Below are 26,339 nucleotides of genomic sequence, written 5' to 3' on the forward strand. Positions count from 1 at the left end.
ATTATTTCATGACCTTTAAACTGACCAAGTCCTAATTGTGTGCTTCAGTGACAAGCGATGCGTGTGTCTGACAAAGGGCTCCTTCTGTGCTAGGGATGGGAGTCGCCGTCCTGCACACATGGAGGGACAGGTAGGAGGCCGGTTCTGACCATGATCATTTCTGAGCCTGACTCACATGGACAAATGGGCCACAAGCGCTCCCAGCAGCCACCACAGCGGCTCATCTCTCAGGCACTCTTCCAGGTCAGCCCCCACGGCTCACTGAGGAATTCACCATCTTCTGCTTTTTTGGCTACAGCCCCAAGCTCAGCTTCTGTGTCTGCCTGGCCTCTGGGACCTGGGCACTTATTTCCTTGCTTTTGGCCACTGGTTTCCCTCCACATCCTGACTTTTCATCTCCGCCCTCAGGCTTTGCCCAATAGATAAGGCATCCTACCCTGAACTTGCCAGGGTAGGATTAGGGTTAGCGTTACGGTTAGGGTTTTGTCCCCATTGAGGGGCTAAGTCATCTGGGGAAAGAACGGGATGCAGAACTCTGTGCACTGCCTAGAATTAGGCTGGTTAATTTTCAGGCAACTCAAAGTCATTCCTTGTTGGACCTCTGAAGCGTGTTGCCAAACATGATTTGACCGGCTGTCCTGAAAGGGAGGGACAAGCCACAGACAGCTCCTATAAAGGTAAGTCCTTTTCTACTGCAGACGATGCACAGGAAGACCGCAACCTACTATTTTTAGTAAAATATTCATTGTAAGCTAGGAAAATGATATTAAACTGACAATAATAATAATAGTGATCAAGTATTGAGACTTTAACATATAACGGACTCAATACTGAACATTCTATGTATTGAAAATTCATAAAAACTCATGAAAGAAGGTATTACTCATCTTTATCAAACTGATAAAGAGACTGGCCGGGAGAAGTGACTTAACCTAATAAGAACGATAATGATGCTACAAATGACCGACTGCCCAGGTGCCTCTTGTCCAAGGTAAAATGGTCCCTAGTGGGAACTCAGCATTCATAGGGAGATCAAATATAACATAAAATCAATGACTATGGAAAACAAACAAAAGGTCAATCAAATAAGACACATGAAGCCAATGGGAAGCTCAGTCCCAGAAACCTGAGTATACTTTCCAACTCCTGGTTTCTATACTGAGCCCTAGAAAGATTCGTGGTTCTTCCTGATGAAAGTGTTTTCCCATCAATATTTTGCACTCTCTAGAATACATGGATCACAGGTAACCAGGGCTGTAAATTAATCCCACACACAAAATTCCAATCCATACTTGTGATCAGTGTTCTGAAGGAGAATCTCATCACAGGACAGCAGCAGTGACTTCATCAGGGTGTTCAGGGAAGGCCTTCCTGAACAAGAGATGATGGATGTGGGATCTGAAAGGTTGGTGCACATGAACAGGGGCATGGGGGGCAGAAGGGACAGAGCTGTCAAGCCTCCGGGGCTGAAGCAAGTATCAGACATTTGATGAGACAGAAGACCAACGCAATGGAGCAAAAAGAGCCAGGTGGGGTGTGTGGTGCGAGGTGAGGCCGGAAAAGTAGGTAGTGGCCAGGAAATACAGGGCCTTAAGGGAGTTTAAGTCTCAGTTTTGAATGCATCCCCCCCCCCGGCCCTGCAAAACAACAACAACACTCAGCGGATTCCAAACAGGTTGGGGCAGGGGTAGGCTTGGTGGAAGTGAGTTGTGACCCCCCGTCATCACCCAATTTCCATTAAAAAAAAACCATCCAAAGAAGACGTGGTACATATATACAATGGAATACTACTTGGCCATAAAAAAGAACGAAATCATGCCATTTGCAGCCACATGGATGGACCAAGAGACTATCATACTAAGTGAAGTAAGTCAGACAGAGAAAGACAAATACTATATGATATCACTCACATGTGGAATCTAATTTTTAAAAAATGATACAAATGAACTTATTTATAAAACAGACCCACAGATTTCAAAAACAAACATACGGTTACCAAAGGGGAAAGGTGGTGGGGAGGGATAAATTAGGAGCTTGGGACTAACATACACACACCACCATATATAAGATATATAACCAACAAGGACCTACTGTAGAGCACAGGGAACTCTACTCAGTATTCTGTAATAACCTATGTGGGTAAAGAATCTGAAAAAGAATGAATATATGTATAACTGAATCATTTTGCTGTACATCCAAACCTAACACAACATTTTAAATCAACCACACTCCAATAAAACTTTGTGAAAAAGCCATCCAGCTATTGTATGGAGAACGGAGGAGAAGGGTACCAGCACGATGGACGATGACCCTTGTGAAGGTCACTGCAGTAATCCAAAGGAGAAATAGCGAAGAAGCAGAGTCCCCCCGACCATAGCCAGCCATGGAGTGTCTCCTATGCACCAGCAAAGATTCCCATATTCTAGAGAGACATTTCTAAAATACAAACAGGACTCGAGGATGGATTGATATGGGGATGAGGGGGAAGGAGCCAAAAGAACAAATGGAGCAACACAGAAACCCAGGGTGAGAATCTTTCAAGGAGCGAGGAATGGTTTCTCATTTCCAGATCCTGGTAAGAGGTGAGAGCTCAAACAAAACGGGAAGGGAAAATGCCTTTTGGATTTAGCATGTGGGGTCACTGCTGACATAGGTGAAATGTTGTCGTTAAGGATGTGGGTGGAAGACAGAGTGAGTACAGACAACTCTTTCCAGGGTTCGGTTATGCAGTGGAGAAGGGTCTTTGGGTAAGAAGTGAAATGAAAACTCAAATCAAGATGGCGGGTCAAAATACCGTGATTTTAGAATCAACTGGCTCACGATGAATATACGTTTCACACTAAAAACATAGATTGGTTTTGCTGTTGTTTTTTTTTTCCTTTTTTTATTTCTTGGCTGCCTGCAGCATGTGGGATCTTAGTTCCCCGACCAGGGATCCAACCCATGCCCCCTGCACTGGAAGCATGGAGTCAACCACTGGACCGCCAGGGAAGTCCAAAAAGTAGACTGCTTTTAAAGAATACAGTGATCTAAGAATTCCAGTGCTTCGCAGGGATTCAAAAGGCACGAAAGCATTGTTTCAGCCCCAACAGATCAGAAGAATTAAGGGCTTCAAATAGACACTACCTCTTTTGGCAATATGCTTATACCTAAATTAAAACAGAACCACCCGTGAGATTGAACTAGCCTCCCAGACCACTGGGAGAAATTCCAGCAACCCAGCGTGGATCTGTTATTAGTTTGTGGGATTATCAGGTTGGCATCACACTGAAAGATAGGATGGGAGAATTGACAGTCATCCCTGATTCAGGTTAATTCATGGTACTAAGCACACAGAGTGTTACTTTCCAATTCTTGGCTCTCTCACAAAAGTAGGACGGCAGAACGGCCTAGACATTTGGAATTAGAAAGTCAGACATTGGTGACTGTCCTTAACGAATCCAGTTAGATACAGAATGGGAGGCATGGCGTTCAAAAAATCCACCCATTCATCATTCACATCGTAACATGAATTAGTACGTCCCATGGCAGGGGTGGTCTGGCACAGAGAAAGTGGAGTTTTGAGGAAGGATGAGGGAGAAAACATTTGGGAACGTGGAAACCTGACATCCCATTGTATCTCCGGACCCTGAGGCATCGCATTGAGAAGCAAGAGAGAAATGAGGAAGGAACTGGGATAATTTACAGAAGATCAAAAAGGCGGGCTGGAAGGAAGCCCAGGCACCCGACCCAGAGCTGGGTGTTCAATACGTTTTGAAATATACAATAAATGGACAGTTTCACACACGTCACAATTTTAGCTTTACCTCAACCCACTCAAGGTTCTGCTTCATAAGCCGGCAGCCATAGGAAGATCCAAGAGGGTGTGTGATTCCCTGTTCAATGTGGGATTCACACAAGTTTCAGGTTAAGAAAGAGAACAAATAAAGACCAAATTCCATTCGCATCTCAGATGACTGAGTTTTCCCCTTATATGTGTACACTGATATTTTGACGTTTATGAAAGATCAGCTCATCTATTTGAGTAGAATATAAGTAAACCAAGGTAACTAGAATATGAAAGACTATGACTGTCAAAGCAAAGGACAGGAACTCCACTGAAATGTTAACTCAGAAGTGAAGGAGATAATGTTGAAACACTGGAAAAAGACCTCTACGTACACAGGGACACTGCACCAGTGTTTAAACAACGTAATGTACCAATGAAGATACCCCAAGCAATGTAACAGGGAGCAGAGGGCTTGAAAGGCAGGGCGGTCTAGAAGAAGACTTCTCCGACCTAGGAGCATAAAGCAATATGGTTAATACCGAGTACAACTTGGGAGAGACGTTTTTGAAATAAAATTTAGAAGATCAGTGAATCCCATGTGGTTTGATACATTTTTATGGCGACGTTTATATTCTGTAGACTAAGACAGGAACTAGTCCCTAAATGTACAGAGACAGTTTCTATTATTGAATACAGCAGGTGCAATGACATGGTGTGGTTTTGTTGCTTTTCTATATGCACAGGCAGGCTGTATGGCATGACAAATAGAAAATGATATGACAGAATATTAACACTGAAAAATGGTCTCGAGGCAGAGGAAACGAGGGAAAGAAGCTTTTTCAATCTGACAGCTGACCCAAAACACCTATCACAAAGTGCAAACATCTTGTTAAATTTTTTAAAAAATATGTATTGCTTTGAGCTGTCATCAGAGTCACCCTGCATGAATCGTAAGCAGCAGACAATTTAAAGGGTACGAGGAGGTTCAGAAAAATGAACATGGTTTTGTATAATCAAAAGAAGCCCCTGATAGAGATGACTTTTGCTTTTCTCCAAGAAATCTATGCTACGAGACAAAATGTCTGGGACTTAATAATGTTAAGTGTTGACTGAATGAAAAAAAAAAAAAGGGAGTAAGCTCACCACATGCTATCCGAAATCAAACCATAGCTATTGCTTCTGGAGACATATTTTAGAAAATAGTTGAAAACTTTGTTGGTCAAACTAAGTGTAGTTGCTCAGTTTTACGAGTTCTTGAAAAATATTGATTAAGTTATCCATCTATTTATTTGCAGAATTTATAGCCTTTCACATAGCTAAATCATCAAACATGTAAGGGTCACATAGTAAAAAAATTAACATATGTGATATGTAGTCTGTAAGTTTCTTTTGTTTAACACTGTATTTTGTCCAAGGAGCTCAAATAAAAATGAAAGCAACACATCGGCTGTTATTTTAGAAATATCAAAGAATCTACTAAGACAGCAATGGAATCTTTTATATCCAACACAAAGAAAGACAAAGTTACTTTCAAGAAATTTTAATCGAACCAAACCTGAGGGGATAATTTGAGATTTATTAAAATTGCTACCATGTAATAGTTATCTGTAACAAAGTAATCAGGTACAAAATACCTGTTTCACAAGTAATTTGAAACGCATCTCATTTGCATGAGCCTTAAAATAAACATGTGCCTTTATACAATAGCACCATTTGCTGCCGCTATGTTTTCAGTAAATACCGATAATGTTCAGTCATTTTTGTATTCAAACTCACGTCCGTGAAACACAGGGATGTCTCAAGAAATCAAATGGTATTAGAGGTTCCAAAAGAAACCCCAAACAAAATAATTGTGCGACTATTTCTGGAAAAAAAAAAAAGTGAAAGTAAAATAAAAATTAAGCTCTGTTGCTTGTATACCTGTTAGCTTTCTATAATCGATTACACAAATGAACACAGTTCTTTTAAGTTAGAAAACAATTCATGAAAGCTAATGCAGTAATAACCATGCAAGTTACCGAGGGAATCCAAGCCTGATTATTGAAGCTCAAAGATCTTCTGCCGATGCAGGGGACACGGGTTCGTGCCCCGGTCCGGGAAGATCCCACATGCCGCGGAGCGGCTGGGCCCGTGAGCCATGGCCGCTGAGCCTGCGCGTCTGGAGCCTGTGCTCCGCAACGGGAGAGGCCACAGCAGTGAGAGGCCCGCGTACCGCAAAAAAAAAAAAAGATCTTCTGCTGGGATAAAACCTGCTTACCAAAAGTTTCCAGAGCTTCACAAAAGAGTTTTCAAGGGTGAAGTAGAGGAAGACAAGGAAGAGGAGTCAGGAGCTTTTCATAACACGTTTAATTTAAATTTAAGTTATTTCGATGTTATTGTAATAGGGAAAAGCACATCTGATTCCATACTGGATCTGTTTCTTTTACTTCAACCTTTGTATTCCATTGCTCTATTGCTTTTGCTAGAGCATCACTAAAGGGATGTAAAAGTATGGCCCATCTCTAGGAACCCTGCCTCGCATGCCTGCGGCTTAAGCTAAAATACCTTTGTTTCACTCACAGGAAACATCCTGACCAGGCCCACCTGTGAGTGGCTGCAGGAAAAAATGAATTAACGCATCCCCTCCCGAGTCTGGCAGGAACCAGAAAATATTTGCAGCAATAACAGGAACTATCATCCAAACCCGGGCAAGATGGTTCTTTGGGACACCAGTCCAGCATCCTCTCAGCCTGCTGGCTTTCCAAATAAAGGCGATCGTCCTCGCTGCAACAACTCATCTCTCACTTTACTGGCCTGTTGCATGGCGAGAAGTACAAGCTTGGACTAGGTAACATTATTCTCAAACATCCAAGTGTCCTGCTCAAGCAAATGATTACCTATCCATCTCTAAACGTGACAGGGAGACAGTGTGGAAACCAATACAGACCTTCCTCCACTTACCATGAGATTACACCAGTAAACCCAACAGAAGTGTACAATACCCTAAGTCGAAAATGCACTTAATACACCTGAACTACCGAACATCCCAGCTTAGCCTCGCCTACCTCACATGTGCTCAGAACACTTATTAGATCAGCCTACAGCTGGGCAAAATCATCTACCACAAAGCCTCATTTATAATAAAGTGTTGAATATCTCCTGTAATGTATTGAATACTGTACTGAAGATGAAGAGCAGAATGGTTGTCAGCACGTGGGTTATTCACACTCGTGACCACCAGGCTGCCTGGGAGCTGCCCAGCATCACGAAATAATATCAGGTATGTATTGCTATCCTGGTGCATGGCTGTTAGCATACTGATGCCATCCAGGCCTGTTCGGTTCCTCCTGTCCTTCCAATGACCTTACCTAGGACTGCACTGGGGGTAAATCTCTTCTTTGTTGTCAAGGGCTCTGTAGTTCATAGATGTTGTTTAATCATCATTAGGTCCAGGTGGTTTCTGTGCTGTTAGTCTCCAAACAGTGGTAAAGACCTTCGTCCGCGGACATATTCCTGGCACCCGTGAGACTAGCTCGCCATCATAAATCTTGACTTAGGAATGCACTTGCTGTCTGCAAACACATACCCCCATGCCCTAGGTTAACTATAAAATTGTCCCAACTGCCCCCCGGAGATGCAGAGTACAGCTGCATATGCTCTGGATCAACGTCTGCCTGATCCTACCCTGTATGTAAGTTACCATATAAGAAACGGATCCACCGATTATACGGCGCTGCCTGCCTCATTCTTCAATCTCAAGATACCTTCTCAGTTCGGTGGACACTTTCTGTTCCCTCTGTCCTCAGACACTACAGAAAAGATCAAAATTCAAAATGTGAAGTACAGTCTCGAATGAATGCATGTTGTTTCTTCACCATTATAAAATTAAAAAATTGTTAAGCCCAACGATCGTAAATGGGGGACCATCTATAAATTCTTAAACTGAAATGCAGGTTAGATTTTCCACAAATTAGTATACGTGTACCAACTCGTGCTTGGGGAAAATAATGGTAATAGGAAAATTAATTAATGATTTTGAAAGCAGAAGGCAGACAGCTTGACATTCTTAACTTTGTACAGTTATACGTAAATGAAATTATACGCCAAGGGAGAAAAAAAGGCGGTAGGACATTTTCAGCTCTTACTCAAATCCCTCTTGAGGATCTCACAGAAATAACAATTCATAACCGAAGTCTAGAATTAATTTAATTAATTAATTTAGAATTACAAGTACGGATAAATCTGAGCTATAGCCACACCTAAACTTAACGATAATCATGCTTAGCATGGAAGGTGAAACAAACAATCAAACCCCAAAGCAAACAGAGCCTCAGGTCTGGAAGAGTTCTTAAGAAATATTTTAGTCCACTCTGGGGCTCCCAGGCTCCTTGAGAGTCTGATGAAAGTTAGGGATCTTTTCCCCAGAAACATGTGCAAAGTGTCACATACAATTTCAAGGGCTTCATGGAACCACCAATATAGATCTCAGATGTTTCCAGGTAAAGGTTGAGGAAAGTTAGGGACTCAGACCCCAGGTACAAGTTCTCAGACTCACAATTAAATTACTGAATGACATTAAGAATTTATGAAAAGAGGACAAACATTGTTAAATGGAAAAAAAATTAAGACTGCTGAGAAGATAGGCTTCTCCAGGGCCATATTTCTTACGTAACGTAGCTTTCAAACTTTCTTTTCTGGGAGAGCCCGTTTTCTCTCAACACTTTCCGTGTTTATCCCAGACCAAGGAAACATCTTCTGCATCTGGTTGTCCCAAAGTCATCTCAAACACAGCCTGCCCCAAATAGGCTTATCTTCTCAAAAGCAATTGGCCCTTGAAATCTTTCTACTTGTCACTGGCACCACTATTACCACAATCGACCAGACCCACATTTTCTCATGGGTCTCTGACTCTATTTTTCTTTCTCCTTCAATTAGAAAACTAGGAATCAATAAGCCACCAAGTCCTGCCCCTTTTTCACTCATGTTTACTACAGCTGTTTATTGGGTACCATCTAAGTGATGGTCACAGGAGACACAAAGATTAAAAACAATAAAACATGTCCTCAAGGAGCTCACAGCCAAGTGTCCTTGCCTTGTTATTTCTGTAGCTACCAGTGATGTTTTAGATCTCCGTCATATTGCAGAGTCATCTTTCTCCCACCAGCCCCTGACTGCTCTGGCTTCCTTCAGTCTACCCCCTCCCTCCTAAGGCTCTGCTGACTGAATGCATTCCCTAAAATAATAGATTCATCACGTAATTCCCTTGCTGGCGATATCCCTCCTGGGTTCCTGGTATCTACAGAAAGCCTGTGGAAGGATTCTACTCTGATAATCAGAGTCTTGTGCACCATCAGGCCGACCCCATCTACCTATGTCTCCCCTGCACCCCAAGCACCCTCTAGTACAAGTTCACTGCAACGGTGAAGCTGGTCTTGAAACTCACTCATGTTTATTCCTGGTCCCATCGCTCCTGGTCTCTCCCTCCCTTTCCGCTTGTCCTCAGAGCTACAGCTCAAGCCCTGCCTCTTTCCACAAAACGTTTCAAGAAATTACATCCCACAGCGACCGAGCACTGATATACTACGGTATTTGTATACATCACTCACTTTTACATTAAATCATAAATAGTCACACTTTTATTTCTTGTCTCTCCAAACTGTTTCAATTCCTTTGAAATCAGTAAGAAAACCCTCCATTCCCTTGTTGGTTTCCATGCATCCATTTATTTAATACATATTTACGGAGGTTCTGCTTTGTGCCTGAGGTTTGTGTTTGAGGTTCTACTTTAAGCCTGTGTAACAGGCTCAAGCCTACTGTGCTTTGATAGAGTAATCCCGAAACAAATATTTATTGATAAATAAAATGCGTGCCCTATGCTAGCAAGTAGCTTATTTATCTAAGGAAAGCTTTTAAAAGCTCTCTGATTTTGAGATCCTGTGACCACGAAGTCCCATAATCTTTAAATAGCCCCTAGGTGTCAACTTTTGGGACTTTCAACAATCAGGCTGCAGCTGGATTTAGAATATATTCACTTGCTCACATTTTTTCAGAATTTAATGTAACTTTTGTTATTCCTGCTAAAAGAATATTACCACCTTCCACTTTTCTTCAATTTGGTATAAATTGCTATAAATAAATAAAATAAAATAGAATACTATTTAGTTACTTGACATCTATAAGAAGAGGGGACATTTCTATAATGCCAGCTTTATAAATAAGCCAGAAACTCCCCAGATTTGGCCAGCTATATCGGTAAAAACTGAGGAAAGTGAATGGCTTACTGTGATTTAATTGGACAGAGTTCTGATGAGGGTTTATATAATTTAGTTCACAAATACGTCCATAAAAAGAATGTACCAATATAATACATATTCAAGTAAATAAATAAATGTCCCCATGACTGTTCTCTTGAAAGACAGCAAACAATAAGTGTTACGGTCCCAGATGTTTACTTAAATTGGCCCTGAAGGGATAGATGATTACCATGGGGTAATCATCACAGTTACAGATGCACTTTTTATACTGAGATGGTTCTAAGGGAAAAGTGGCCAATCTGCATACCAGCCATCTATACAGCATCTATCCATTATCACTGGCACCAGTGACTTTCATACGGCTTTGGATTCAAAGAGACTCCTGATTTTTAGTGCGTGCACGTGCACACACACACACACACACACACACACACAAGAGGGAAAGAAGGAAAAAAACCTTTAAAAAGAATTCTCTTTTTAACTGAGCTAGACGTTGTGCGTAAAAACGTGCAGAGATCATTCGAGGCTCAGAAGGAGGTTACCTTCTTCCAGAGAGGATTATTCCTTTTAATTTAGATATGTAGCAAGAACGTTGATTATGAGGGATTGGCTCACATGATCACGGAGGCTGACAAGTCCCACGATAGACAGTCTGCAAGCTGGAGGCTCAGGAAACCAGTGGCGTGGTTCTAGCCCAAATCCGAAGCCTGGGAACCAAGGAAGCCAGTGGTGTAAGTCCCAGGAGGAGTCCAAAGGCTGATGGCCAAGGAGAAGATGAATGTCCCAGCTCAAGCAGAGGAAGCACGTTTGCCCTTCGCCTACCTTTTTGTTCTATTCGGGACCCTCAATGGATTCAATGATGCCCCAGGATTATTTTGTTTTTATCAGGCATCTAGGCTGAGGGCAGACCTAAATCCAAGGGAGGACGGAAATGACTTCGATTGGGCTTCAGTCTTTTAGAGAACGGGTCTCTTCTAGGGTATGCTGGAAGCCCTGCTCTATGTCTCTACCTGTCCTCCATGCTTCTGCTTTTGCATCCAGCAAGTTCCTTGTGAGGGGACGCAGCTCCAAAGGCGTCTCTTCTTCACATTCTCTCTTCTTCTGGACCTTAGTCCTGGAAATTCCCCCTGCCTTGGTAGCTCTCCACTGCCCTCCAAAGAAGTGTTTCATATACTTCGTTTTGTTTGTATTATTCTCAGGAGGTTTGCCCTGAATCAGCTTTACCGCCAGAAGTGGAAGCTCCTTTATCCCGACTTTAATTGTTGGTGTCACTACTCATCTAGTCCTTCCAGCTAATTATCTGGGATTAATCCTCAATAGTTCAATACCTCCATAGGTCTCTCTTTTTTTGCCTACTCTGCACTTGTCGAAAGGTCTCTCAAAACCAGACTCTTCTGCTACTCATTGACCCTGTGATCGCTTAGGTTACAATTGCCCTTGCAACTTTCTATCAGGTCTTCCTGTCACGAGAATCTCTCAAAACTAGTCTTCGGTAGGATTGTGTCTAAGTCCATCTGAGCTGCTATCACAGAATGCTATAAACCAGGTGGCTTATAGACAACAATTTATTTTCACAGTTCTGAAGGCTGGGAGTCTAAGACCAAGGTGCTGGCAGATTCGGTGTCTGGTGAGAATCCACCTCTGGGTTCTTAGACAGCTGTCTCCTTGCTGTGTCCTCACATGATGGAAGAGGCGAGACAGCAGTACGTGGTCTCTTTTATAAGGTCGTGAATCCCATTCATGAGGGCTCCACCCTCATAACCCAATCACCTCCTACGTCCCAAAGGCCCCACCTTCGAATACCATCCTGTTGGCGATTAGATTTTTAACTTATGACTTTGGAGGGGACAAGTTCAGTCTATAGTGGACAATCTAGCATAAAATGTCCTGGAGATGAAATAGTTACACAGGAATCCCACACTCTTAACTGCCAGTTAGGAAAGACAGTGGAATCCTACAGGAGGTCATGACAACCATATGTCTACCCAGTGGAGGAAAGATGTTCATTTTCACCTTTAACCCAATCAGGAAGTTTCTCTCTCAATGGGAGCTGCCCACAACCCATCTCCAGTGGCACCAGGATCAAAGACAGCTGGTCCAATGACTCCAGCATGTACTGACTGAAGGACCCTGCATGCAGAAGAACTGGCTTCCTACAGCGAACAGAACCGAGCAGCGTTAAGAGAATCTCAGGTGAAGGCCAAGCCTCTTTAATAAGGTTTTTAGAAGAGTCGATGCTTTACGTAAATTTTGAAAACAGGAACCAGTAGAGATAAAAACATATTACCGAATTGTAATAACCTGGCACAAGACAAAACCTGTGTTGATGCAAAGCAAAGGATCAGAATGTGGCAAAGAAAAGCAGAGCAAGGTAGCCCAGGCAGGCACAGAGACACCTGGCCTGGCTGCACCCTATGTGCAGATAATAGGAGGAAGCAGTACCAGAGAACGACCCATGCATCCCCCGCAGGCCACTGTTTTGACACAATTTATTCCCGTCTGGGTGGGCTCCCAGGTATTCAAGCACAAGACCGCTCTGTAACCATCCACTGATAACCTGGTCTTGTCAGGTTGACGGCACCCCCCCTGGGTTATGACCTGCAGCATCTCATGCTCCTGAATGGTGCTGAGATTAAAAAGCTAATGAGAAAAACGGGAAGGGAATATGCAGAAAGGAACATAGTTTTTGTTCTAGAGCGTTGGGACCACAGGTGATTTCTTTTTCTTTCTCTGTTTTCCAAAATTCCTTTACACTGCTACATGTTAGTTACAAATACACGTCAAATACAAATGGTACAAAGAAGCAGCAGCATCCTCTAAAATATGATAAAAAGTACAACAAAAACCTTCCTTTTGAAGTTGGGATTTCTGTAATTAATTTCAGCAACATAATCGCAAATTTCTAGCTAAGAGCTGGGGATACAGGGCCGTGTGTCTCGTGAGAGGATCTCAGAACGAAAAGTCCCTCATGGTCGCCTGGCCCCTTCCACGCTTCTTTTTAACAGCGCATTGCTTACTTTAGCGACAAAGCGAATGTACAAAACATTTTCAAATCTCATATTATTTATGAAGAAACTTTTTACCTAAACTTCTCATGCTCTTCTGCTTGTCGCTTCCATGGACAGCTCTGGATACTAGTGACGACCTGAAGATAGTCATCCTCTGAATACCTACAAGCCAAATGTCAAGGAAATTAGAAAAGAAAGATCTCACTTATTGCTAAATGAATATGTAAGTCTTCTGAAGGACGCTTATGATCTACTCATGTTAGCCTCTAAATCTTTTCTGAAATAAGGTGATGTAGAAGGAAGTAAACATCACAGCCATTTCCAAACTTTAGGAGCATGTGATTCACAAAGAATCATGTTGATTTAGGAACACGTAATTTTCACATTCATAAGTCCAGCGGAGCATTACGAACCAACCACGACAGCACACTAATTCACATGCGTATCTTACGGCTGGTTAACAAATAAATTTATTTTTATAGACACTTACCATAAATATATAGTTTACCATCTTTTTCAGACTCTAAGTTGATAGATTTACCTTGGGATATATGGATAACATTTCCACAAAATAATCATCTTAAATTTTAATTCTGAACAGTACATTAAAAAAGCAGATTGGACCAGGTTAAAAGAGATGTATACTGGCATAAAAATCTACAGGCATAGTGGTACAGTTTGGTCAGATCCCAGTCCCTGGCAGATCTCCCTCTACCTGAAATTTCATCATTAAGTAACAACTCCCTTAAATCACAAAACAGCCTCTAGTCTTTAACGGTTATCAATTAAAATGCATATATCCTTTTGAGTGAAAAAACCCTTAAATTTCCTTTCAGTTAATAGCATAGTCATTAGTTGCCAGCTACTTGAGATCAAGGCTTTGCAATAAAAAGATAGAGTATATGTTGATGAGTGTCTGGGGAAGGGAGTAAAGAATCTTGTCAGAAAAGGACCTTCTCCACCCCCATGCAGTATAATGCAGATGCTCCAAAGTCTGTCTCTAAAAGGAGGTATTTCTTATAGGTGGGGAAGGTGGTCAACCAATCAACTCCTTTGCCCTTGAAATTTACCTACCTTTTGGGTATCTCGCCTGTCAATGTTGCCACCAAGATTAATCGAAAATATTTTCTCTTGGTTCCCGTTGGACCAGCTAAGAAAAGCTGAAAATCTTGAAAGACTTTGCAAAATACTAAAGGAGAACAAAGCAAAGAGCTACCACAGGAGAGATTAAAAATAGTTTGACTTGCACACAGGTTTCCAACCTCAACCATTTAACCTCACTCTCATGGGCCCCAAGTCTTGTCACCAAGGGACTCGAGAGATCTATACTCTAGCCCCAAAGCTTTGACTAGACGTGGCACTTCCCAGCTGGAGTGAGGATCACCTGCCTCCACATGCTGAGAGTTAATCTAAAGACCTTCTGCAAAACAGCATTAAGCTAAAAAAAAGAAAACAAAAGAAGACATGCACATTCAGCAGCCTACTCAAGGCTCTCTCAATTTCTGGCTCTTCAAGAGAGAGATGTGACATTGTGACTATCCTCTCCTGTCTGGAGAAGTCTTATCTACCGCCAAGGTGTGGTTTTTAGTCATTTGATCACCCTGGAAACAGGACAACCATCAGAGCAATGTGTGTACCAGGGTCCATCATACAAAGTAACAAAAGAATTGTCATCTCACATTTTTCACAGAACTAGAACCAATAATCCTAAAATTTATATGGAATCATAAAAGATCCAGAATTACCAAAGCAACCCTGAGGAAAAAGAACAAAGCAAGAGGCATAACCCTCCCAGACTTCAGACAATACTACAAAGCTACAGTAATCAAAACAGCATGGTATTGGCACAAAAACAGACATATGGCTCAATGGAACAGAATAGAGAGCCGAGAAATAAACCCACACACCTACAGTCAATTAATCTTCAACAAAGGAGGCAAGAATATACAATGGGAAAAAGAGAGTCTCTTCAGCAAGGGGTGTTGGGAAAGTTGGACAGCCTCATGTAAATCAATGAAGTTAGAACACACCCATTCGCCATACACAAAAGTAAACTTAAAATGGCTTAAAGACTTAAACATAGTACGTGACACTGTAAAACCCCTAGAAGAGAACATAGGGAAAACATTTTCTGACATAAATCATACCAAGGTTTTCTTAGGTCTGTCTCCCAAGGCAAGAGAAATAAAAGCAAAAATAAACAAACGGGACCTAATCAAACTTACAAGCTTTTGCACAGCAAAGGAAACCATAAACAAAATGAACCTAAGACAACCTATGGAATGGTAAAAAATATTTGCAAATGATGCAACTGACAAGGGCTTAATTTCCAAAATATACAAACAGCTCATACAACTCAACAACAAAAACCCAAATAACCCAATCGAAAAAATGGGCAGAACTAAATAGACATTTCTCCCAAGAAGACATAGAGATGGCCAATAGGCGCATGAAAAGATACTCAACATCACTAATTATTAGAGAAATGCAAATCAAGACTACAATGAGGTATCCCCTCACACCAGTCAGAATGGCCATGATTAAAAAGTCTACAAATAACAAATGCTGGACAGGGTGTGGAGAAAAAGGAACCCTCCTACACTGTTAGTGGGGATGTAAGTTGGTGCAGCCACTATGGAAAACAGTATGGAGGTTCCTCAAAAAACTAAAAATAGAGTTACCATATGATCCAGCAATCCCACTCCTGGGCATATATCCAGAAAAGACAAAAATGCTAATCTGAAAACATACATGCACCCCAATGTTCATTGCAGCACTATTCACAATAGCCAAGACATGGAAGCAACCTAAGTGTCCATCAACAGATGAATGGATAAGAAAGATGTGATTGATATATATGTATACACACACACACACACACACACACACACACACACACACAGACACACTGGAATATTACTCAGCCACGAAAGAGAATGAGATAATGCCATTTGCAGCAACATGGATGGACCTAGAGATTATCAGACTAAGTGAAGTAAGTCAGATAAAGACGAACATCATATGATATCACTTATATGTGAAATCTAAAAGAATGATACAAATCAACTTACAAGACAGAAACAGACTCACAGACATAGAAAACAAATTTATGGTTACCAAAGGGTGGGGGGGGAGAGATAAATTAGGAGTTTGTGATTAACAGATACGCACTACTTTATATAAAATAGATAAAACACAGGGAACTATATTCAACATCTTGTAATATCTATAATGTAAAAGAATCTGAAAAAGTATATGTATGTTGTATATGTATATATGTATATACCTGAATCACTTTGCTGTAAACCTGAAACTAACACAACATTGTAAATCAACTACATTTCAATTAAAAAATTTTAAAAGTTATAAAAGAGTTATTGTCTCACAAAGCTCAACTAAAGAGAAATGGAAAGGGAAGGGCCAAATACAAATATCTAATTAAACCAATGAGAACTGCAACTGTATCTTAAGTCATCAAAATAAAACATATCATGAAAAGTACAGTAAATGAGAAATTATTATCCTATCATAAAAACCAAATGTGTCAGAGTCTAAAGTTTTGTTTAAATTTCATTTATTAAATTAAAAAGAAATTAAATTTCTCATGATGTATAATAAAATAAGATTAGTGAATTTGAAGACACAGCAATAGAAACTTAAAAATGAAACATAAAGGGGAAAAAAGGTTGAATGAAAAAGCTGTAGAGAATCATTCAGCTGTGAGCCAACCTCAAGGGGCCTAAATGAGAAATTATGGTCCTAGAAAGAGAGAAGAAACCAAAAAAATTTTGAAAAAATTATGGTGGCAAATTTTCCAAATTCAAGGAAAACTGTAAACCGACAGATCCAAGAGGCTCAACAAACCCAAAGCACAGGAAACATGAAGAAAACTACACCAAGGCACATAATAAAAAAAATTCTTTAAACCAGTGATAAAGAGAAAATCTTAAAAGAGGAAAAAGACACATTATGTACACAGAGATAAAGATAAGAATTACAGCACACTTGCCAGAAACAATGCAAGTCAGAGGCAGTGGAACAATGTCATTAAAATACAGTACAGGATTTGGCAGGACTGTCGATCTAGGATTCGAGAGTGAGCAAACCTTTTAAACAATGAAGGTAAAATAAGGACTTTTTCAGGTATAAAAAGGCTAAAGGAATTCATACCAGCAAATCTGCAGTACCAGGATGCCATCCAGAATATGTAAAGAACTCAAAGTTCAATAAGGCAAACAGCCCAGTTAAAAGCTGGGCCAAAGATTTGAACAGACACTTCACCACAGATGATAAACAGGTCGCAAATCAACCCATGAAAAGATGCTCAACAACATCAGCTACTAGGGAACTGCAAACTAAGATCACAATTATATACTACTATGCAGCCACTAGAGTGGCTAAAACTGAAAAGCCAGACCACACTAAGTTCGGCAAGGAGCAGAGTGAGTGGGACTCTCCTACACTACTGGTGCGAACGAAAATCTACAACTCCTTCCGAAAACCACCGGGTAATTTCTTCAAAGGGTAAACCTACATATACCCCATGCAACCCAGCCGTTCCATGGCTAGGTATTCCAAGAGAAATGCAAACGCACAGCCGCCAAAAGACTTGTATGGCAGCTTTATTTGTAACAGCCCCAAATAACTATCATGTGAACCTCCATGAGAGGTGAATGGATGAACAGATGGTGGCATCTACTTACAAAGGATGGAAAAAGATAGACAAAAAAAGAGTACACAACGTAGATTCCATTCCAGAAAATGAAAACTAGCCTACAGTGACAGAGAGCCCGTGAGGAGCTGCCTGGAAATGGGGGCTGGCACAAGAGGGGCAGCAGTGGTAGAGAGGAACGGATGACAAAAAAGCATGAGAAACCTTTGGTGGGTGATGGACGTCTTCCTAATCCTGACTGGAGTAATGGTACACACATATGCCAAGACTCCTCACACTGCACACTTAAGTTACAGTATATTGTACATCATTTACCCCTTAAAAAACTTTTAAAATGTTCATATTGAGCTAAAAAGTTGTATTTTCCATGGTGATATAAATACGATAATGAGCATTATACATCGGCCATTGTTGAGGACCAAATATCTAAAATTCAAAATTCTAGTCACACTGAACCTACAGTATATTTAAATGAATATGCTTTTTTTTTTTTTTTTTGCGGTACGTGGGCCTCTCACTGCTGTGACCTCTCCCGTTGTGGAGCACAGGCTCCGGACACGCAGGCCCAGCAGCCATGGTTCACAGGCCTAGCCGCTCCGCGGCATGTGGGATCTTCCCGGACCGGGGCACGAACCCGTGTCCCCTGCATCGGCAGGCGGACTCCCAACCACTGCACCACCAGGGAAGCCCTGATAAAGAACTGAGAAGTTGCTACTTCCTATGTGTTCTCAGAGTCCTTAGACCAATACTTCTATAATAGCCTTTCTCACATCGAATTTCATTCCGTGTTTACACATTGGCTGCCTTTCTAGACTATGCCTTTCCCCACAGGACCTCGATGGCTAAGCATTTCTAGACTAACACAATCCCAGATCAAGCTGATTATTCTTGTTAACCCAGGAAATACGTGTGTAATTTAATTATAAATACAAAATGTAATGAGGTCATACACTACTGTAAGTTCAAAGCAATATTTCCTCACTCCACAGATTATGGCTTCTACGCAGTAACACTCCCCAGTGCTGACGTGCACTCCCTTGACCTGTTCACAACTCACCTACCCCTATATTAAAGCCTACCCCTTCCTCAGTATATTGCCTGAAGAGCCTCAGATTAGAGCTCAGTAGCTAGTCAGTCACTTCAGCCAGTCCATTAACCCAACTCATCCTTCCTACTTTCCCAGTTTCTTTTCTTTTCTTTTTGTTTTTTTAATAAATTTATTTATTTATTTATTTTTGGCTGCACTGGGTCTTTGTTGCTGTGTGCGGGCTTCCTCTACCTGCGGCAAGCGTGGGCTACTCTTCGCTGTGGTGCGCGGGCTTCTCATTGCGGTGGCTTCTCCTGTTGAGGAGCATGGGCTTTTGGCGTGTGGGCTTCACTAGTTGTGGCACGCGGGCTCAGTAGTTGTGGCACACGGGCTCAGTAGTTGTGGCACACGGTCTTAGTTGCTCCGTGGCATGTGGGATCTTCCTGGACCAGGGCTCAAACCCGTGTCCTCTGCATTGGCAGGCGGATTCTTAACCACTGTGCCACCAGGGAAGCCCCCCAATTTCTTAGCATGAAATAAAATGAGTGTGCACGTGTGCGTATCTGGTTACACTTTTACCCTTTTTGCAATGATTAACCCATGACTGCCTCCATCTTCGACTCTGAACTCCCTCAATCGTGATCAATGCAGAATTTGCTGAGATTTCACACAGGAAATAGAGGAAAGGGGTTATGCTGTGAGAGATCTAACCTGTGCAACTTTTAAAAGCAAAAAACACAGTAAATCCTTATCTCATTTTGGCCAACTCTTGGACTTGAGAGTAAGCTCTTTTCTCAACTCTCTTTGCTGCCGCAGGATGGGTGTGGGGAACCTCTCTTCCTAGCTCCATACTTTCTTTCTCATTATTGTGCTGGAGCTGGCTCACACAAGCTTGGAAGAACTGCCTGGTGCGTGTCCAGCAACGTTGTGAGCAGGTTGAACCACTGGTAGCTTGAAATCAGGCAAGGTGGGACAATTTACATCACTGGAAGCAGCAAATGTGACAAGTCAGGGCATTCTCCACAAGCTAGTTGTTAAACGTGAGCACACCACTGCCCCTATCCTTCTCCACCCGTTCCACAACCTGTGAGACTGGCTCAGAACTTTCCAGTCTTCCCCCCAGTCTGAGCCTTATGGAGGCTGGCCAAGAAGGCCAGGTAAGAGTTTGCTGCCACACCTGACTCATCAAGAAAACTGATTCAGAGGGGTCCTAAGCCTCAGTGAAACAAAACTATCATATTAGATGCAAGAAGCAACTACAAGCTTGGGAAATTACAGATGACTTTATTTCTCCAAAGGTTTTAAGCACTCTTATGTATATTATACTTTAACTTTGGCGTACTTGAAAAGCAGAGTTCGTGTCATTTTGACAATCATCCTTCCCATTATATCAAGCTTAGTCTAGAACATTAAAATTATCACCCACTTCCAGTTAGAATAAAAGTTCATTGTAAAGTATGTCTAGTCTTAAAAACGTTTTGTTTTCAGGACGTATGTCTCCCAACAAATTGTAGCTGGCTCCAATGTAACTTAATATTGAAAGACGCCAATCATAATGTATCTGATTTTACTAGTAAGTTAGCTGCATAGAAGGGCTTTTGACTTTAGAGTCCCTGATACTTAAAACCAAGTCAAACACATTACAGCAGACATATGTATCAATATTTTAAAAGGAGAAATACTCCTGGCCATTTTATAATCAGAAGACAGTACTCAAGCTACTTACTTCCTGGAGTTGCTATGTTCAAAGAATCTTTTTTTATGTCTAGAAATGAAGCATTATCCTCTGGTATTACAAAGGGGAAGACTAAAGAATAAGGAAAGTTAATGAGAGTTTTTTCCCCTATATGCTGGTCCTTTTCTACTGAACAATAAATCACCAACCAGCTTTTTGAGATAATTAAGACTACCACAGCACCATCATGATTTGTAAGGTGGAAGCATGGCTAGAGAAGGAAAAATCCCATGGATGCTACGAGTGTGGGCCAATTTGTGAAACAAACGTGCCTCTATAGAATTTTCCTGTTGAGTAAAATGCTCTGAATCACATCATACATTCTGCAAATTTACAGTTACAGTTGGTTTTCAATTGCAAAGTATGGTCTTCACCCCAAAATTGTGAGAGGCAGCCACCCCTATGATATCACCCCCATTTTTATGGATGACAAAACTAAAAGTTCTGAGAAGATAAACAGCTTGCTCAATGTTGTACTGTAAGCAGATGAACTAAGAATTCAACTCACATCCTTTAATTCACACTCTGGCTCTCTTTCCAATATATCATGCTGCATCTCATCTATTTTCAGAATGAAACTGAAAATCAGTCCCATCAGAAGTATTTTCTGGTACTAAGACATATAATAAATCATACTAAATAATGCAGCAAGTTATTTTCAAAAGAATAAATAATATCTATTTCAGTCATTATTAGTAATACTCAAAATGAGGTACAGATTATAAATAACATATAAAAATGATACTAGGTAAATATAATATTAAAATTTAAAATATTTTTCTAAGACAAATACTGTATGATATCACTTACAGGTGGAATCTAAAAAAAACAAAAAAGAAACAAAAAAGAAACAGATTCACAGCTATAGAGAACACACTAGTAGCTACCAGTGAGGAGAGGGAAGGGGGAAAGACAAGACAGGGGTAGAGAATTAAGAGGTACAAACTACTGTGTATAAAATAAATAAGCTATGAAAATATATTGTACAGCACAGGGAATATAGCCACTCTTTTATAATAACTATAACTGGAGCATAACCTTTAAAAATTGTGAACCACTACATTGTACACCTGAAACTAACATAATATTTTAAATCAACTATACCTCAATAAAGAATAATAATAAAATGTTTTGCTAGAGACGTCTCTTTGGAGATGAAGACCCACATGCTATGACCAGTTTTATTTCAATTAAGATATAAACAGGACTTTTCAAAAGGCACAATTTATGGTTAGTTAACTTAACCATTAAATATTTATTGGGTACTTATTAGATGCCTAGACCTTATCTTGAAGATATTCATTTATCAGTCCTATGTAAACAGCTGAGGTACTGATTTAGTTTCCTATAACATCTCTTCATTGTGAAAGCCAAACCTTGTCTACTGAAATGGGTGGAGACACCCCAATAATATTAAGTCAGTAGGCTTCTAAGTGGTATCCTGTGTAGATCAAACAGTTTTTTGTAATTAGTTTCTATAAAACCCCTGAAGAGCTCAGGTCTACATGGAAATAAATTCTGCAAGTCAATACAGCGGTATAAGATTTTCAGTCAGTACAGCCAATCATTTCCAGTGGGCAATACTTTTTAAAGGAATGGCTGATCTGAGAAAATATTTGAAGAGATTATAGTTGAAAACTTCCCTAATATGTGAAAGGAAATAGTCACTCAAGTCAGGAAGTGCAGAGAATCCCATACAGGATAAATCCAAGGAGAAACACGCCAAGACACATATTAATCAAACTATCAAAAATTAAATACAAAGAAAAAATATTAAAAACAGCAAGGGAAAAGTAACAAATAACATACAAGAGAATCCCCATAAGGTTAACAGCTGATCTTTCAGTAGAAACTCTGCAAGCCAGAAGGGAGTGGCAGGACATATTTAAAGTGATGAAAGGGAAAAACCTACAACCAAGATTACTCTACCCAGCAAGGATCTCATTCAGATTCAATGGAGAAATTAAAACCTTTACAGACAAGCAAAAGCTAACAGAGTTCAGCATCACCAAACCAGCTTTACAACAAATGCTAAAGGAACTTCTCTAGGCAGGAAACATAAGAGAAAGGAAAAGACCTACAAAAATAAAACCAAAACAATTAAGAAAATGGTAATAGGAACATACATATTGACAATTACCTTAAATGTAAATGGATTAAATGCTTCAACCAAATGACATAGACTGGCTGAATGGATCCCAAACCAAGACCTGTATATCTGCTGTCTACAAGAGACCCACTTCAGACCTAGGGACACATACAGACTGAAAGTGAGGGGATGGAAAAAGATATTCCATGCAAATGGAAATCAAAAGAAAGGTGGAGTAGCAATTCTCATACCAGAGAAAACAGACTTTAAAATAAAGACTATTACAAGAGACAAAGAAGGACATTACATAATGATCAAGGGATAAATTCAAGAAGAAGATATAACAACTGTTAACATTTATGCACCCAACATAGGAGCACCTCAATAGGTAAGGCAAATGCTAAAGGAATGGCTGATGAATGTGTGACAGCCAAAAAAGAGAAATATGTAGCAAGCAGGCTGAACTGAGATACACATGGTACTGACTTACTGACATTTCAACCACTAGAAGCAGGAGAATTCTATTTACATCGTTTTTAACTCTGTGTGATGGTAACTTCTAATTAGAATACTGTGATTATTGTCACTTGGCATAGGAGAAAGGGATTCAAACTTTTATTCTCTGCATACCTTTTAGCGTCCCTCAGACAAGTTAAGTATTCCAAAACAGCTTTAGGAATGAATTCCTAAAGATGCCAATGTTCTTCTTCACAGCGCCACTGAAATCTCCAAATTGCCACATTTGAAAAAGTCAGATATTGATTGTTTTTTTTAAAGAACACTTTCTCTGTCCTGGATCATTAACTTTTGGGGTTTGGACAGTAATTGTATGTTTAAGACACGTGCTAGCAAATACTGCAAGCAGTGACTAACTTTAGCCAACCAAGAGGGAAAGGGGTATCTATTTACAAAGGGGTGGGACGTGGTAAAGGAAAGGCTACATGGATTGGTGAAGCACACTAAGGCTACGATAGGGGTAGAGGAGGAAAGCTCTTACCACCCTAAGTCCATACACTAGCCAGAAAGAGCTATGGCTAGAGGTGCAGAAGAAGGTCACAGGACTGCAGAGGTGGCCTTTGGTAGAAGATGAAGTCATCCCTAAACCGCTCCCACAGAGAGGGATCCAGGGGAATAAATACCCCAAACTTTCTCTCTTCCCATTTTTTACTCTCATACCAATGACTTCCAGAAAGTGACCCTGACCAGAAGCCAAAAGTTATGAGACTCCAACTAAGGTAGCGCAAGGAAATCAGCCTCCTGGAGCACGCAGCAAGAATGAAAAAGGTAGAGAGTGGATCTGGAAGGTGAAATAGGAATACATAGCATAAGTGGAAAGCTATTCATGGTGCTATTCATCAGAATTATTTGGGGGTAACAATTTACTTCACTGGACTAATTTGATAGAATGCCAAAGTCAAGCAGTACCTCACAGTCCAACAAAAAATATCATTTTAAGAAGCAACCTAAACGTCCATCAACAGATGAATGGATAAAGAAGATGTGGCACATATATACAATGGAATACTACTCAGCCATAAAAAGGAAGGAAATTGAGTTACGTGTAATGAGGTCGATGGACCTAGAGTCTGTCATACAGAGTGAAGTAAGTCAGAAAGAGAAAAACAAATACTGTATGCTAATGCACATATATGGAATCTAAAAAAAACCCCAAAAAACAGTACTGATGAACCTAGTGGCAGGGCAGGAATAAAGACGCAGATGTAGAGAATGGACTTGAGGACATAGGGAGGGGGTAAGGGTAAGCTGGGACGAAGTGAGAGAGTGGCGTGGACATATACACACTACCAAATGTAAATAGACAGCTAGTGGGAAGCAGCTGCATAGCACAGGGAGATCAGCTCGGTGCTTTGTGACCACCTAGAGGGGTGGGATAAGGGAGGGTGGGAGGGGACGCAAGAGGGAGGGGATATGGGGATATATTTGTACATATAGCTGATTCACACTGCTGTACAGCAGAAACTAACACAACATTGTAAAGCAATTATACTCCAATAAAGATATTTTTTTAAAAAAGTATCCCCTTCACAAATATCTGCAACATGCAAATACATCACCAGGATGGAAAGAATGAATAAACAAGGACTGAGGCTGCTATTGAAGATTCCCGCGTTTTCCCTCACAACACTACTGCTGTATAATTTCTGAAGATGAAAGAAAGATGACCCACTTTTCAAGTTTATGGAAAGAAATCTCCACTTATGATATCCAGAGTTGAAAATAACCGTTTAGTGATCTTATACTATCAATTTTTAGAACTAGGATCCTATATGTTGCAAGGAATCAGAAAGAACCAATAAATTGAGTGTTCTCCATCTCTTAAAGAGTAACATTATATAGTTAGAGTGAGTTACAAGAGTGAAGGAGCTAGCATGGATATTACACCTGGTAAGATTTTTAAACCATATATGAATGGCTATGAACCTTTTGCCTTTTAAATTCTTCTGACTCACATAAGCAGAGTTGATCTCTTTCTCCCATGTCCTTTGCACCACCCTAAATCCACTAAATATCTCTATAGCACTTACCTTTTGTTTTCATGTATTTACTCAATAAGTACTTCCTGGGCATCTGTTACGTGCAAGATATTGTTCTAGAGACCAATAATAAAAATAGTGAACAAAATAAATTTTCTTAAAAAAATCCACATTCTCATGAAATTTATATTGTAATAGGGGATTATGGACAATAAACCCAATGTATGGGTTGAACTGTGTTCCCCCGAACTCATACGTTGAAACCCTAATCCCCAGTACCTCAGAATATGACTATATTTGGAAATAAGGCCTTTAAATAGGGGATTAAATTGAAATGAGACCATTAGGGTGGGCCGAGTCCAATCTACTGGGATTCTTATAAGAAAAGGAAGTTTTTATTTACAGAGAGATACCAGGAGGCTGGCCTACATACAGAAAAGACCATACATACGGAAAAGACCATGTATGTACGCTTCATACATACAGCAAGAAGGCAAGGAGAGAGACTTGGTTTTGGTTTCAGAGAAACCAAACCTGCTGACACCTCGGTCTTAGACTTCTAGAACTGTGAGTAAATAAATTTTTGTTGTTTAAGCCACCTAGTCTACGGTAATTTGTTATGGCAGCCCTAAGAAACTGTACATCAAATAATACATAAATTAAAATCATGTTGAAGTATAATGTACTTATAGTACTGTGAAGAAAAATAAAGCAGGAATAGAGGGAAAGAAAGTATGTGAAATAGGGCTGCAATCTAAGTGGGGTGGTCAGGGAAGATCTCCCTGGGAGGTAAGAGTTGGGCAGAGACTTGAAGAAAGGGATTAAGTAAGCAATACACATATGGGGGTTTCGGAACGTGAAGAACATTCTATGCAAAGGGAAGGACAAGTGTGAAGGCCAGAGACAGAGGCAGGCACGGTGTGCTTGAGGAACAGCAGGATGGTCAGGTTGGTTGGAAATCACACACGAGTCACTCAGGAATCCACTCATGAGGGTGGCAGGAGATGAGGCCAGAAAGGTCGCAGGAAATCTGATGGTAGAGGCCTTGCTAGTCAAAGTGTGGACCTCAGACTGGCAGTATTGGCATCACATAGAAAGATTATTAGAAATGCAGATTCTCGGGCCCTGCCTCACACCTACAGAATCAGACTCTGTCTTAAAATAAAATCCTCAAAAGATTTGCAGACCTGTTGAAGTTTTTAACAGCTTCACTGAGGTATAATTAGTATGCCATACAGCTCACCCATTTAAAGCAGAGAAGTCAGTGGGTTTTAGAGTATTCGCAGATATGTGCAACCATCACTACAGTCA

At 40.6% G+C, this 26,339-nt stretch overlaps 1 protein-coding gene across 1 annotated transcript in view; it reads right to left on the minus strand.

Moving 5' to 3' along the window:
* ST8SIA6 (ST8 alpha-N-acetyl-neuraminide alpha-2,8-sialyltransferase 6) overlaps positions 1 to 26,339 on the minus strand; it is a gene marked incomplete at both ends in the record, with an annotated part of 136,063 nt that overhangs the window by 21,681 nt on the left and 88,043 nt on the right. Inside the window, one exon of the mRNA XM_082647596.1 lies at positions 13,086 to 13,172. Coding sequence (XP_082503722.1) covers positions 13,086 to 13,172 — 87 coding nt within the window. The remainder of the gene's footprint in view (positions 1 to 13,085; positions 13,173 to 26,339) is intronic.

The sequence above is a fragment of the Grampus griseus genome, assembly GCF_964374135.1.
Source record: "Grampus griseus genome assembly, chromosome: 2".
Lineage (NCBI taxonomy): Eukaryota > Metazoa > Chordata > Mammalia > Artiodactyla > Delphinidae > Grampus > Grampus griseus.